We start from the raw sequence: 16,496 nt of genomic DNA, 5'->3' as shown, positions 1-16,496 counted from the left end.
ATATGTTAGAACAATAACTTTTAATGCGGAATAGAAGAACTTTATTGTGAATCTTACAGATAGGATGTAAACTCCTTTTCCCCGTGGCTTCAAGATTTCTAGATATTTGCATCGCTAATCTAAAAAGTAGTTTTTTTGCAAATTATTTGCAGGAAGCCTTATATTGGTAACATATCAGCACCTTGTCTAAAATATAGAATAACATATTTCAATTTTTCCAATTTTTGGGGAAAATAAATCCTGCGAAAGAACCTGTTTTCTCTGCATTTTTCTGGTATATTTGTAATCCAGTACATCTGGACAGCAGCAGGTTGGGAAGGCTGAACTATACAAATGTAAGCAACTCATTTAGAAGGCTTGTTTCTTTTAGGTAAATTAAAACTAGGCTAAGTTACTTTGAAATTAAACTAGTGTCTCTTAGAATTTGCATATATGCTTCTTCGCCTAGTTGTCTGATTTGTAAGCATTGTTTGTGGACTTACTTGTATAACTATTCTGCTGCCCACTTAGGGAGAAGAGCCTCCATATGCCTATTCTGTTTCACCATAGTTATGTGAATCTGTTCTGCTTTAGCATATCTTAAGATGAAGCAAAAGTAAAACTTCAAATGACACAAATGGAGACTGCTTCCTCAGACTGAGTGCACTTCAGGTGCTAACTGTCCCATGCTGCCACATTTGAGACTTATGATGCTTGCTTTGAAAAAAAAAGCAGCTTTAGGAATAGGAAGACGGTTATGGTAGTGATTTTTAAACCATTCTCTTCCTTGGGAAGCATGGATTTAAAATATTAACCTAAATAAAGATATAAATAAGAAATTATGTAGTTAGGCAGCCTTTTTTGCCTTGGCTTGTTCTCTAAGTTTCCTTCCTGACAGGATTGTTCTTTTTAAAAAACAGTGCTTAGTTGCATTTATAGTTGATGCTAAAACATTTTCTGTCCTAGTACCAATGAGAGTGGGGAAATAGAATTTGGAAGTAGCGGCAGTATTATCCTTGCTAAAAGCTAAAGATTTGATTGTTTTAATAGGGTTTTTATTGCTGTTTGGAAATTTTATTAGGACGCTGCATTTTATTTTATATTGTCTTGTTAAACTGTCCTGAGACTACAGTAGTCCAGAAAAGTTTTACATACATACATACATACATACATACATACATACATACTCAGGGGAAGAGTTTATTGGTTTTGATGTGGCATAAATGCTTAGTTTCAATTTTTCTTTCCTTTTTAAAAACATAATACCTGTGTTAGTCTACAGAAGTAGTAGTGGAGCAAATCCTTGGCATTTTTAGAGACTAAAAAGTTTATTATAGCACTGCATGTATTAATCCTCAGGTTCTGGTTACTGTGGATAGAAGAGCACTGCTTGTAGAAGGTGGCTCTCCTTGCACTCTGTGGTTTATGTCATTCAGCAGCATGCCCTGGCTCTATGTAGTCTTTTCAATGGGCTACCATTGGTAGAGGATAGGGATGTTGGCTTCTACCAGTTCAGTTACACATGCCTGAATCTGGATCCAGCCCTATGACTCCAGGAATGCCAAGACTCCAGCAATATGAAACTTTATTCCAAAAAGTAGCATATCTGGTTAATGCATTTTTATTTAAAAGTAAAATGATTTTTAAAAGAAATAAAATATTAAAATTATTTTTAAAAAGACTTTAAAATAGGAGGCATTTCTGTATAAAGCACCATCTTCAGTCACCAAAAGGCATATGCTGCATTCTCACTTAAAACCTGAACCAGGACCAGCCAGGAACAAGGGCAAACCTCAGTATGGATTAATAATCAGCAATTATAATGTTCCACAGCCAGTCAGGCTACATTACAAATACCATGGCTTGTTGCATCGCATCTATTACATTTATATTGGTAAAATAAACAAAAAAAAAAGGTGAAACTGGAATTTTTTTACTGAAAGTAAATTTTAATCTATGATTTTTTAAAAATGTGAATTGATATAAAATTTTAAATTGCGTGTGCTATTTGGAGATGATTTTGAGTACTGTATTATATTTATTACATCACATACATATCTGATAATTTGATATATAACTTTTATTAACCAAAGTTTGCATTTTATGAAAAAGTTTTCTCTGAGAGATTAGAACCTCTTGGATATAGTTTGCATCTATTTGAACTATTTGCTATGGGCATACCTGAAGCTGTCAAACTGTTTATCTGTGAACTACTCCAGAGCATGGGAGATACTTTTAGGAGAACAATAGTAGGACAATATAGTGTCCAAAAGTACCAATGGTAGAAATCCCTGAAGAGCATTTTAAATTGCAAGTGTAGGTGACATAATTCCTTAGAATCTGGTCTATGGGACCATGTGTTCACTTTGCTGTCATATCATACTTTTCGTAAACTCCTAAAAACACTTGCTACATGAGTCCAAAGGCACACACTTTGGTTCCGCACTGGTCAGTCACATGCCTACTATGTCTTGTGTTTATGAACTGCGTATATTTTATGTATTTAAAGTTTTTATATGCCATCCAGTACCACAGTCTCTGGACAGCTTAGAAAGTTTAACTATGTTTTGTGTGAGGAAGCAAATTTAGAATGTCCTAGATTTAATAGTATGTGACAAAGAGAAAAATAACTGTCTACTTTTTCATCCTATACATAATTTTATACACACATGTTATTTTGCTCCCCCCCCCCCAAGCTGGAGTCCTAACTTTTATAAGCTTTCTTATAAAGGAGTTACTCTAGCCCTCTATCATCTTAGTGAGCATCACAAAATCCATATTCGAGAAGTAGTCATCCAGAGCTTTACATAGTTTTCCAAATGTGATTGCCCCATAAATTTATATAAACATAGTATTATTCTTTCCTAATAACACGCAACATGAACTTTTCATTTTTAATACCACAACTTCCTGAGTCAGTATTTCCATTTGAGCTATCTCCTTTACTGATCAGTCACTGTCAGCTCAGACTCTAATTCTTATGCCATAGCCTATTGACTTCTATCTACAGCTTTTAGAATGCATAGCACAAATACTTACTTAGTCTAACATGCTCGTTCAGTTTGCAGGTGACTTTAAGCTAGGAATTTTGGTTTGTTGTTTATGAGCTATGTGATGGTGCACCCAAACCATTTGTGACAAGTTTGCAGCTTATGCAAGCAGCCAAACAAGCTTCAAACTGAATGTTAGTATAGTGGTGCCTCATACTTCAAACTTATAATTCGTTTCAGGAGGCTGTGAAAACTCTGAATCATTTGAAGTCCAAATCAGTTTTCTCCATTAGAAATAATGGAAAGTGAATTAATCCATTACCTGACCCTAAACAATACCCATGCATAACCAAAAAATAAAGGGAAAAGCACATTTTTTTTATTCTAACTGCTAAAAAGCATACAACACAAAACAAACTTACATTGTCCGTGCCAGCAATAGAACTAAAAAATAAAGTGAAAAAAAGCACTGAAAATGTACACACTGAAAACGCATGAGCGTCACACAAGAGATGTTTCACAGCAAGAGATGATTTGGGCACACCACAGATGACATTTATGCAGCAACCCCATTCACTGCACGTGCAGTTCAAACATAGAAGCATCATTCAAACTTTGGAGCAATTTGACTTTAGCGTTTGAACTGTTTGGATTGTTCAAAGTTAGAGTCATTCGAACTATGAAGCACCATTGTACATGAATTCCACTTGATTGAACAAGGAACCCAAGGTGTGGGTAGCTTAGTGTTTTGTACAAACCCAGGATTGTGATTTCTTGTGCTCAGACAAGCCGGAACTCATAAGTCAACAAAAAAGCTGGCTTCTGGTCATGGTTTAAGCACAGCACTAAGCTATCACAGTCTTTACCTTTCTTAATTTAATGAGTTTCATGTACCAGCCTGTAGCTTCTGCACATCATGGTTTAATTAGCATTTTTGTCATAAAGCAATATATGACCATGGCAACAGCATTCTTTGGGACTATGCTGTACCAGAAAGAATTTTGTTTTAAGGATTTAAAAATTCTTCCTGATTTTGCTAATATATCACCTTTGAACAGTATACCGAGAGATACTGATTTGAAGCTACTGGAAAAGGCTATTTCAAATATGCAAAAAGTACAATTTCAGATTGCAAATGGGACATTGCATGTTTTTATTCTGCCCAATTAATACAGCAAATCATTTTATTTGGCGCACTGGTGAATCAGGGATGAACCCTAATGAGTAAGTTTCCATTGCTGATGCAGAATATTTAAACAGGCTATTCCCTACCTGCCGTTTGAAGTGGTATAATCCAGTTAGCTACAAAGTATGTGCTATTTCTATGTGTTTGAGTGGACAAAAAACTGTACAGACATTGACATTTTGGGATGACACAGGCCTATAAACCTTTGAGATACTGTTTGCATAGGGACCACACATCTTAAGACATAGGCACATAGGCCTCAGAACAGATGGGACCTCAAAAGTATTATTTTCTTTGGGGTCAGCCAGCCAGAACAATACTGACCCTATCCCTTTTACATGTTCATTACACATGCAGTTTCTGCCTTTTTAAGAAAACATCAATTTTGATCAGTCTAATTTCTAAAAGCACAAATATGTCCTTTGGTTTAAACATACCCAAGATGTTAAAGAGACATTTAAGATAGGAGAAATCAGTCAGATGTTAAAATCAGTTTGAAACATGCAGTTTAAAAATCTTGAGTCAGAACACAATAATCATCAATTAGTCCCATAAAATTCAGTGGGATTCAGTCCCATGTGAGTGGATTACAGCTGAGGTGGAATATCTCTGGCCTTCTAAATTAAAGCTCACAGAAATCTGTTCTGCTATTTCCAACCTTGGGCTAAGCGTAGTTTTTTCTAATGGTTTCTCTTTTATTTTTATAAGTAATGAACGCTGTATATTCATTCTGGTACCCCAGCTGATGCTGAATCTGCTCAGCCTTCAAAGCTCCTACTTAGATGTGTTAGCCAAGTGTTACTTACATCCAGTAGAAGTAACATTCCGGTTGCATAGCATATTTTGAGGAAAGAACTGTTCCTGCTGCTACAGGAAACACAATTTCTTGGAAGTTAATTCCACTAAAAATTAATTCCAAGTAAGTTTATTTGAATTAGGCAAACCTGGATAATGTTTTATACCACTTTGTCTAATGATGTTGAAAGATTTTGCTGTTGAAGGATTCATATCTTCCTAATAGTTATCTACACAGCCCAAATTGAAGTATTCTAATTCCAGCTTGGTTTGCAGTTGTAAAATTTTTCCAGCTTCCTAAATTGATCTTCACCAACAAGCCATATATCTTTCCTTTAATCCCGCAGTAAGCTTTGTGCCCAGGACATATTTCTTTGAAAATGCCATGGTCTTAAAGGATCATAAATACTCACTGGAAAGTAAAGTAATCTCTAGATGATCCATTTTAAACCAAGGACTGTTTCATAAATTATTTGAGGCCTTACCGTGCCAGTCTTTTCTTCAAGGAAAAATACTTCTCAGTCAATCTTACTAACTAGAATTGTAAAAAATAAACCAGAATAGGATTTCACCCCTTCAAATTGCAGTATTAGTAATGATGAAACCTGAGAATAATTGTACCTTTCCTTCCACAGTAATGGAGGCACTTGAAACAGTGCCCTGCTAGGTCTACTGTCTTTTCTTACCTTTGAATATCATTCTGTGCCAGAACTACTTCTGACTGACAACAGAACCAGTCCACCAGTGATGCTGATGAATCTACCTCCTTAAATTGCCAGTCTGAATTTGCAAAGCAGGGGGAGCTCAGGCATCTGCCCGGCTGCAGTATATGGTATATGTTTAGTCCAGTAGGCCTTAAGTTGTGCTGACATGTTCTGTATTAACTAAAAGCAACCTTCGTTATCCTGTCTCTAAGATATGTATTAATACTGATTTTCAGCTGTCTGTCAGATGACCAACCACTATGTTTGCCAAGATTATTCTGAAGATGTTTCAGCTGAATCCAGTTCTTATCATCTTGAATATTTTTTTACTCGTGTAGCTAGTTGCATCATTTCCCTTACCTATATCTATAATTATACATTGATGAACATTACTTGTATCTTGCTTTTGGAATTTGAAAATAGCTCCACATTTAATAGACTGGATAATTTTAATTTAAAAATTTAAGTTTCAAATCTACTGTGGAAAATTGTCATCACTACAGGGAGAACCTCCAAAGCAGGCCTCCTTGCCCTGTCCATCTAGAGAGGGTAATCTCTCTGGCATTTCCTTGGTACATAGAGGAAGCACTGGTAAGTTTGTGCAGGGGTGGGCAGGTCTAGAGATATCCACAGTTTTTCCACTTCTGCAGGGGTCCTGCCCTAACCCCCACAAATCTGCAAGGCCAACCGTATGTGATGCAACTTAAATAAAAATTCTACCTAAAGATGTTCTCTGGAATGGAATGCACTTATAACCTTGGAAATGCCTGTAAATGCCCCCTCTCAAAAAATATTACAGTAACAGATAAGAAAAGGGAATTTGTATCAGATATGGATGGGCAAGGAAATCCAGGGGATCATATGATGTAGGGAAGTATGATATAGTTTGGAAAATAAATTAGTAATTTTGGTGGAAGAGTTTTGCATAGAAATGAGAAAGTGGTGGTGAGAAGGCCAACAGTTAAGGATGCTGCCATGTTCAGAATAAGAACAATGGGCAGAGTTTTAGCCAAGAAGGTACAGAGGATGGGTTTTGTTCATTTATTGTTTTTCAATCTGCAGGGAAAGGCCATTGATTATAACGAACTAAGGAGAAGAATTAAAGATCAAACCAAGGCTTTCCTTTGTTGCTGGCCAGTGGGAAGAGTAGTGATACAGGACTGGTTTGTGAGTTAATTTACCCACAAGAGGCTGTTGCATTGTGCTGGGCATCCACAGGGCCCACTTTTGCATGGTGCCTGGCTTGCTGTGTCATGTAAATTTATGCAGCAGGGGATTATTTGTGGATTAGCCAACCCTCAAATAATGCACTGCTTGTTTTACAGCTTTCTGAAGATTATCTAACCCAGTGGTTTTCAATCTTTTTACAGCTGGGGATTGGCAAAAATGGGGAAATTTTTTGGGGAATGCTGAAGAAAAAATACTAAGTATTACAAACATAATATAGTATTTTGTATAGTAGCATTAGTAAAAATGCTAATAAAAGATTAACATATTGAAATTAAATGTAATCAAATACAGCTGAAATTTTTAGAGAGCAACATTTAATTCAAATAAGGCTAATGCGAAATCTGCTGTTGCTTCTTTTCAAAAATACTTGATAGTCATGGCTCAGTGTTGTGTCCAAGAGACAAAGCACTGCACTGACATCCATTCTGTTTCTCTGGTTTTTATCAGCGACAGGGCTGAAAAACTTCACACAAATATGTGGTAGAAAATACAAGTAACAATTTAATAGCTCTGTAACTTAGAGACAGATATTCTTTTTCCAGTGATATCCAAATTTGTGATCATTGCATTTTGTGTTTGGACCAGAGTGACATCAGAGCTCTTTCCTACCTCCTGCTAGGATCAGCTGGGTTCATCTGGTGATGCCAGCAGTGCTGAACATGTGGGAAGAGCGAGCTGAGCATGAGTTGCTGCCCTTATACGCAGCTGTGAGAATTCTTCTACCGCTTCCACCCCGCTCAGCGTGCCATGCAAGTGGCCCCAAGCTGCTGGCTTGGATCTTGCACTGCCTGACAAGGAGCTACGATCAGCAGGAATGCCTGGCCTGTGCCACTCGCCTTGTCTGGTGGCGCAAGGTCAGAACCACTTGCAAGGTGCGCTGAGGAGGCGGGGTGGCATTCCCAGAGCTGCATGTAGGGGCAGCAACTCACACTCGGCCCTCTCTTCCCACTTGCTCAGGGGTGCTGCCGTCACCAGGAGAACTGACCCAGCAGGAGGAGGGAAAGAGCTGGCACAGATCAGTTCACAGATCAACCCGGGCTGAGCTAGAGTTGTTGCTCTTACATGCCCCTCTGCAGTTCCTCCTCTTATATGCCGCCCCTCTGCAGCCCCTCTGCTTTTTTGCGGACTGCCAGGAAATCTCCTGCGGACCAGCAGTTGAAAACCACTGATCTAATCCAGAGTCAGCCCCGCTGCCTGGGTCACATGGCATAGTAAGCATGGTGCCATGCAGAAATGATGCCTGCAGGCAGTCAACCTGACTGTCCCATGAGTACATTCACACACAGTGAGCCATTGTATTTTGCCATGCCAACCAGGTCAATATGGAAATCTCAGAATCTCTAGTCTTATCATATGGGTAAAATGAAATTTGAAAAGCCTTTCATCAAAATATTGCAAATACTAATATGTAAAAAATTCCTGAACTGGTACAAGCAGTCTCATGTTCCAAGTTCCATTCCTGAGAAAATGGAAATTTGTCTGTAAGTCAAATGTGTATGTAGGCTGGATAACATATAGTCAGGATTTGTGGAGGTTGGGGTGAAGGGTCCCCATGAAAGTGGAAAAACCACAAATATCTCTTAAGTTCCACCCCCACCCTAAAACTAACCATTGTCTTGTTTTTGCAGCAAAGAAATGCCAGAGAAATTTCCCTTTTTAGATGGGCAGGGCAGGAAGGCATGCTTTGGAGGTCTCCCTCACTACCCTTTCTCTTTCCCTATGGTAATGATGATTTTCCACAGTAATTTAAAAAAATTAATAGGCTTAATTTTTCATAATTTTTCATTTCATTAGTATGGGTTGTTCATAACTCAGACATTTGTAACTCAGGGACTGCATGTATATTGTTAAGAAAAACACACATATACAAACGGCACATACATCTTTATTGAACTTGATCCAGGTTTACAGACTCTAGCCATTATCATATTCAAACTTATTTAATTTTGTTTATTACATTTTCTTACAAAGTTTAAAATCCTAAAAGACCTTTTTATGCTGCCAAGAGTACTAGGGAAAGCATTATCAGGTGGAAAGCAAAACTGAAGAGGCTTTCAATGCCATTACCCAAAGCTGTCTTAAAAGAAGCATTTGGAGGAGGGCCACACATGACAATCATAGTATGCAGTTAGTTCATAGTAGGAGGGGTGCTTCATCAGGTACTGTGATGATGTGCTATATAAAATTTTATAGGTCAAAAACAGCACCTAACATTGGGTTTGGAAGCATTCAGACATATCAGTACAAGTGGGACAGAACTGGTGTTAAATGTTCAGACCTCTGGGTCTCTGCCATCAAAATGCAGTATTTTACAGAAGGTGCACCTTTCAAACCACTTTCAAAGCAGTCCCACATAGAGCACATTGCTGTAACAGGCTGCTGAAGCCAGTTCATTCCTGTCTAGATAAGGGCATAACTACACCACCACCAACTGAAGTTGATAGAAAGGTAGCCCATACCAGTGAGGTGACCTAAGCCTCAAATGGTGATTCCTTTTAACAGCATTTTTTATTTCTGAAAATATCACATGTATTTAAATGACGCTAATGCAATAAATACTAGTAAATGCTTGTATAGATACATAGTTGCAAACATACCTGTGTATAGTTTTTGTTAGGGAACGTGGAGAAGAGGATGTCATCTAGTGCAGTACTTAGGTTCTGAATACGTTCTATTGCTAAGTTAGTTACTCTTCAATTTTATGGAACTATTTCAATTTGATTAATTCTTAGTTAATATATGCTTTGAGTGATTTTATATGAAAAATAGAATATATATCTTGTTCTGTGTGTCAGCTGTTCCTGTGAGGAAATAAGTCATAGTACTACCATGCTAGCTCAGCTGTAGCTTTCTGTGTGATGTTATGCCTCAAAGCATCCAGAGGACAGGCCTTTCTCTGTGTAGTTTCATTTACGGAATAATATATATTTAAGGTCCTCCACTGTAACTTAACATTCAGTAAATGGACTCCATTTCCTTACTTTGACTGCAAAGCTTTTATTTTACCTCTGAAGATAGTTTAAGGGAGCAGGAGAGTGACAAAATTCCTTTAATTTCTGTTTATGACTTTTGTTTCTGAAATATAAATGTATGCCATTCTTTGCTTATATATTCCCCTTCACACATCTTAATCATTTGTAATTACAGACAATTAATAGTACATTTTTGTTAGGAACTTTTTTAAAAAAATTGAGCAGTGAGCCTCAGAACCATTCTACTTTCTTTTGTGCTCTTGCTTTTTTGAGTTGCAAGATGTTCCAAAGGCAGTTTTGTTAATATGCAATTTGTTTGACAAATAATATGACTGAACTAGCAAATGGAACAATAGCACTTCAATGAAACCACAATAGTATAAAAGTTTACATCTAAGAGTATACTGACAGCTGTGCAACTTTAACATATTTATAATAATGTGTTGACCCACTGTTTGAAGAACTCTTGTAAGATCTCATACTGTACCTTGTTTCTGCTAATGCAACACCATTTATTCTAGTAAGGTTTTCTGTCTCTACAAGGAAAGAGTAGGGGGATTCTGTTGGCTGAGACATTGGAGAGGTGTGACAAAGCTGAAACCAGACTTATTAAAATGTTTAAAACTGACAGTAGTAGTCTGGATCTTTACAGAATTTCTAAAGTCCAGTTTCATGTCTAGGAGGCTCTAGAGAACCAGAGATGACTGTTTGCTGTGAAGTAGGATTATCATTTAGTCACCTTGTTCCAAATACCCTGGTGGCTGACATGGCACAGGGAAATGTTCTGTTATGGAAGTATAATTTCTTGTGGTGGTTAACCATTCTTCAAGTAAGTACAGTATCTGTAACAGCTATATCACAAAAGAAAAGGGGAAAAACACAATTTCCAGTATAAAATCACTAATTAGTGTGTAATTCCTTTGTAATTTGGATAATGCACTTTTATTATTAAATAATAATAAGAGCCAGTGTGGTGTAGTGGTTAAGAGCATGGGACTGGGATGATCTGGGTTCTAGTCCCTGCTCAGCTATGGAGCCAACTGGGTGACTTTGGGCCAGTCACAGACTCTCAGCCCAACCTACCTCACAGGGTTGTTGTGGGGATAAGATGGAGGAGGAGAATGATGTAAGCTGCCTTGAGCCCTTTGTAGAAAAAAGGCAGGATATAAATTGATAAATAAATAAATAAATAAACTTTTGAGTTTATCATCATGGACAAGATCTGGACAAGCCCAGAACCCAAAAAGCCAAACAAAAATAGAGCAAATCTAGGGGTAAGCACTGGACTTGCAGGATAGCAATCTATGAATGAATAGGATGAACCCACCACCAACTTGAATTACTGCCTCCTACTAGAGATGTGTAGACAAGGCTTTCTGTTAAAAAAGAACTTCTGTTATGTTATGAACTGTTTTGTCTTCCACAATGAATACAGAATGCTTTCTAATGCAAGGTGTTTAGATACTGTTTTAGTTGCCTTACATCTTACCAAGCAAATAAAAATTGTTTTCTATTTGGAAATATATATACTAAGGGCAGAATCCAAGTTTGTTGTTGGGGTAACAAAAATTAAGTTGCACTAGCAGAAACAGGGCACTGAATTCTGCATCAAAAGTGAATCCAAATAAAGTTACAGTTGCACTTCGCTGTGCAAGTGGATGCAAGCATAATGCAAAACTGCTTGTACAATGGAAAGATTCAATGAAGCTGAATTAGGACTATTTTAATTTATAGAATAGCATTGTTTTCTTCCCTGAAATACTCTCCCATTTACTGATAGGCATGTGTTGTTAACCTTCAACACAGGAGAAACAAGCTAGAATCAAAAAGGTGAAAGAAAGAATGGACCAAGGAGACTCCCCAGTGGTGGTGACCTACAATGTCTGTGCAGTATTTGTTTTCCTACCTGAGATCAGCATGGCCTACACAAGAAACAAGTGCAAGCTAGTAGCTCTGTTAGAAGAAAAGGTGGGAGCATTAGAACAGTGAGTGTCCATCCTCAAGGAAATAAAAGACGATAAAGAGTGTTTTAGATAGAGTAGTTGAACTACAACAGCTGAGAGAAATATAGAAGCTAGAAATGAAACAGCAAGCTGAGGCAGGAGAATCTTGATGGAAGGGAAAATGAGGAGGACATTCCCTGGACAAGGGTGACAGGTACAGAAGAACTAGAAGACACTATACACCAATGGAAGCAATGGAACTCTCAAACTGCTCACAGTTACTTGAGGATGGGACTGAAGAACTGCAGGGCATCCCATGCAACACTTAACAAGAAGTTAATGGTAGTTGCAAGTAGTGGCAATGATATCAAGGTTTACAAGAATAAGAAGAAAATGGTGTTAGACTCCTTTGGGATGGAAACACAGGATGCCTGGAAGACCTATGGACATATCAGGTATGCTGTCTTCCTGGATGAGAGATTAGTGATATAACTGAAAGATTTTTAAGCCCACTGACATGCATCCCTTCCTTCTTTTACATGTGAGAACAAATGACACTGCCAAAGGAAGCTTTGAAGAAATCACATCAGACTTTAAAGCTTTATGGAGAAAAGTCAAAAATTTGGGACCCAGATAGTTTTCTCTTCAATCCTTCCAGTTCTTGTAAGGAGAATAGACAGGGAAAGAAAAACACTCCAAGTGAATGCCTCACTATAAAGGTGGTACCAACATGAGAAATTTGGATTCTGGGATCACAGGCTACGTTTTCTGTAAGATGGACTGCTGGCAAGGGATGGGTTGCACCTTACAAGATAATCTTCCAAAAATGTAGGAAGAAAGCTAGAGTATTGTGCACACAATTTTTGATATCTATATATGAAGACCTAGAGTATAGGAAACAAACAGCACAGCCTTCAAGTATTAATACAGGAGGGTAAATACAACCTGATAGATATAACTGAAACTTAGTGTGAAGCCTCCTATGGCTGAAATTGAACAACTGAAAGATATAACCAGTTTGAGAAGAACTGAATGGACAGAAAGGGAAGCAGAATCACACTATATGTTAAAGAAAAATATCTCTGCACAGAAATACAGAGGGATGAGCTTAGTAGCTCTATTGAGAGCTTCTGGATTAATATAAATGGAAGGAATAATAAAAAGAATGCAGTGGTTGGAATCTATTACTGACCACCCAGTCAAGGAGAAGATGAAGATGACAGTTTTGAAAAGCAAATTGCCAGTGTTTCAAGGAGGCATGATGTCATTTTGGAGGACTCAAGTTTCCCCAATATCTGTTGGGAGACAAATTCTGACAAATACAGCCCCTCAAAGAAATTTCTAACGTGTGTAGCTGGTAACTTCCAGAAAGTGGAAGAAGGAACAAGATGAATGGCTATCCATGACTTGATACTAACCACCAGGGAAGACATAGTGGACAAAGTGGCAACTTTTCTGAGGGAAAGTGGCCATGCCATTCTCGAATTCTTGATTTTAAAGGAAGCAAAAGCCAAACATGTATCCTGGATTTTAGGAAAGCCTATTTTACTAAACTCACAACAATGATAAGTCCCATAGTGAGTGTTTCTAATAAAAGGAATCCAAAATGGACTGGAATTTTTTAAAAGGAAATTCAAAGAAGTTAAACTACAAACCGAAGTTGCAGGATGGAAGCTGAAACGCTCCATGGTGGGCAAATGGTCAAGGATCGTCTAAGCAGTGGTTACTAGAAACCAATAAGGATTTTTAAAGAACAAATCCTGCCAATCTGGTTTCATTTTTTGATTGGGTAACCTCCCTGATAGACTGAAAATGCTGTTAGCATAATCTATCTTGACTTCAGCAAAGCTCTCAACAAAGTGCCCCATGATATCCCCATTAGAAAAGGGGGCTAGAAAAAGGGGGCTAGATCAAACAACTATCAGGTGGATCCAAAGTTGGCTACAGAACTGAACTCAAAAAGTGTTCATGAACGGCATCTTCTCAAACTGGGTAGAGGTTACAAGTGAGATGCTGCAGTGTTTATTCCTGGACCCAGTGCTTTTCAATTTATTTATTAACGATATGGATGAGGAAGTTCAGGGAACAATTACCAATTTGTAAACTAGGTGGGATAGCTAATATCCTGGAAGATAGAAATAAGAATCAAGGTGATTTTGATAGGTTGGAACATTGGGCTGAAAACAACAGAATGACTTACAATAGGGTCAAATGCCAAGTTCTGCACCTAGGAAAAGGAAATTAAATGCATCATTACAAGATGGAGAATACTTGGCTCAACAATACTGCAAGTGGGAAGGATCTTGGAATTGTTTTAAGTCACAAGCTGAATATGAGGCAGGAATGTGATCTGGTTGCAAAAAGTGCAAATGCTATTTTAGGCTACATTAATAGTAATATCACTTACAAATCACATGGAGTACTAGTTCCCTTTCACTCAGCACTGGTTAAGCCTCATTTGAAGTACTGTGCCCAGTTTGGGGCTCCACAGTTTAAGAACAATTCAGGCAAGCTGGAAAGGTTTCAGAGGAGGACAACAAGGATGATTCAGGGACTGGGAACAAAGTCATATGATGATAAATTGAAATAATTGGGCATGTTTAGTTTGAAGAAAAGACTGGGGAAAATATGATAGCAGCCTACAAGTACTTGGAACGTTGTCACAAAGAGGAATGCCAGGATCTCTTCTTGATCATCCTAGAGTGCCAGACAAAGAATAAGGGTCAAATTACAGGAAGCCAGATTCCAGCTAGATAGCAGGAAAAATTTTCCTGATTTTTAAAGCAGTACAACAATGGAACCAATTTCCTAGGGAAGTTGTGGGCTCTGCCACACTAAAGGCATTCAAGGTGCAACAGCACAGCTATCTGAGAGAGATGGTTTAACTTATAGTCCTGCACTGTGCATGGGGTTGGACCCTGCTTTCCAAGTCTTCTATTCTATGATTCTATGATTATTGGATAGTTCACTTACAAACTATCTGTACTCTAGAGAAGCTTGTTCTGACTTTTAGTTATTTAAACTAATGAGATAAAAATGAAATTTTACTGTTTCATATATTTAATGTTATTCAAGAGGCTAACTTTGTGCTGGATGATGATATACTTTGAGGTGTCCAATGAGCTGTATCTAAAGTTAGGTGATTAAAGTTCAATGTGTTAAATATTACAGGCTAGTTCAACAACAGCATGTATGGGCAAAGACAGCCACTTAACTTTCCACATTATTTTTTTTCCTATGCACTGATACCTGTTTTCGGTAGCAAGCTCTTCCCACAGTGGCTTCACTGCACATTGTAGGAACAACTTCAGCTAAGAGAACAACATGCTACTTTCAGATAAGGAATGTAGCAATATTATAAGCACACAATTATCTTTCACTTTTTCAGTTAACACAATATATTTGTGAAAGTTTAGTGGTTTCCTTTTTAATATAAGTGATTCTGGCTTTAATAAACTAGGGAAAATAGTTCCTGCTATCCCACAGTATTATGCCTATGAGATGAATGTCCTTCTACATATATTGGAGTAGATTGGATTTTAAAGATTATGTTGTGATTTTACTCTGATAAATTGGAGAATCTAAGAATTTTTCTTATTTTACAGGACAACAACAAGGACAGGAAGGAGTGAAAGTACAGCAAGCCACAATAGCTCCTGTAACAGTAGCAGTAGGAGGGATTGCTAATGCAGCAATTGGTGCTGTTAGTCCCGATCAGATAACTCAGGTGCAGTTGCAACAAGCCCAGCAAGCTTCTGATCAAGAAGTGCAACCTGGGAAAAGGTTAAGAAGAGTTGCTTGCTCGTGTCCTAATTGCAGAGAAGGAGAAGGAAGGTACTGTGACCCTTTTGCTGTTGCATTCCTGTTACTACTTTTTTCCTTAATATTTAGTTCTTGTGCTAAGTTTTCTAAATTGTGCTTAGTTTAACTGTTAGTGATTTCTACTTGATAGAAGCAGTAATGAACCAGGAAAAAAGAAACAGCATATCTGCCATATAGAAGGTTGTGGAAAAGTATATGGGAAAACATCTCATCTTCGGGCGCACCTTCGATGGCATACTGGAGAGAGGCCATTTATATGCAATTGGATCTTCTGTGGGAAACGATTTACAAGGAGTGATGAATTGCAAAGACACAGGCGAACCCATACCGGTGAGTACATAGACTGTACAAAGGTTTTAAAAGTTGAAGTGTATTTTATATTTTACAAAATATTTAGTGTATTACAGAAAGTGTTCTAAATTTTTAAAAAAACCTAACGTAAGAACTTGCTTCTTTCAATGGATTCTTCCTTGAACAGGAAAGTGAGAAGTTGTCTATTCCCAGGAAATTCAAAAAACCTTCTCATGTACTATTATATTCTAATGGGAGTATGTTATGCTTCCATATCTTTTAGTTTATGAATTAAATTTTTATTACTGCCAAAAAGGATTGTGAGAGTAAATGCCTGCCCAGGACTATGCGTTCCAGAAATGTGTTACTTAGAGCCTTGTAATTTTAAGGCAAATCTATCTTAGTAAAGTCACATGATGGCAACACTTCATTTTTAACAAAAACAACAAATGCAATTTACGTGCACACAAAGGATGCTTTTTCATGGGTTAATTTACTTATGAAATAATTCGTAAGAAAAAATGAGAAGAATAAAATTACAGTTTCCAGTTCATCCTGGGAAAATTTGCTGAAAATTCCTTTGA

General features: G+C 37.5%; 1 protein-coding gene across 1 annotated transcript in view; it reads left to right on the top strand.

Moving 5' to 3' along the window:
• SP4 (Sp4 transcription factor) overlaps positions 1 to 16,496 on the top strand; it is a 30,738-nt gene that overhangs the window by 8,746 nt on the left and 5,496 nt on the right. Inside the window, exons 4-5 of the mRNA XM_044428810.1 lie at positions 15,405 to 15,633; positions 15,752 to 15,951. Of these exons, the coding sequence (XP_044284745.1) occupies positions 15,405 to 15,633; positions 15,752 to 15,951 (429 nt within the window). The remainder of the gene's footprint in view (positions 1 to 15,404; positions 15,634 to 15,751; positions 15,952 to 16,496) is intronic.

The sequence above is a fragment of the Varanus komodoensis genome, unplaced genomic scaffold, assembly GCF_004798865.1.
Source record: "Varanus komodoensis strain SLA01 unplaced genomic scaffold, ASM479886v1 scaffold2, whole genome shotgun sequence".
Taxonomy (NCBI): domain Eukaryota; kingdom Metazoa; phylum Chordata; class Lepidosauria; order Squamata; family Varanidae; genus Varanus; species Varanus komodoensis.
This window is presented reverse-complemented; position numbering and strand designations above follow the sequence as displayed.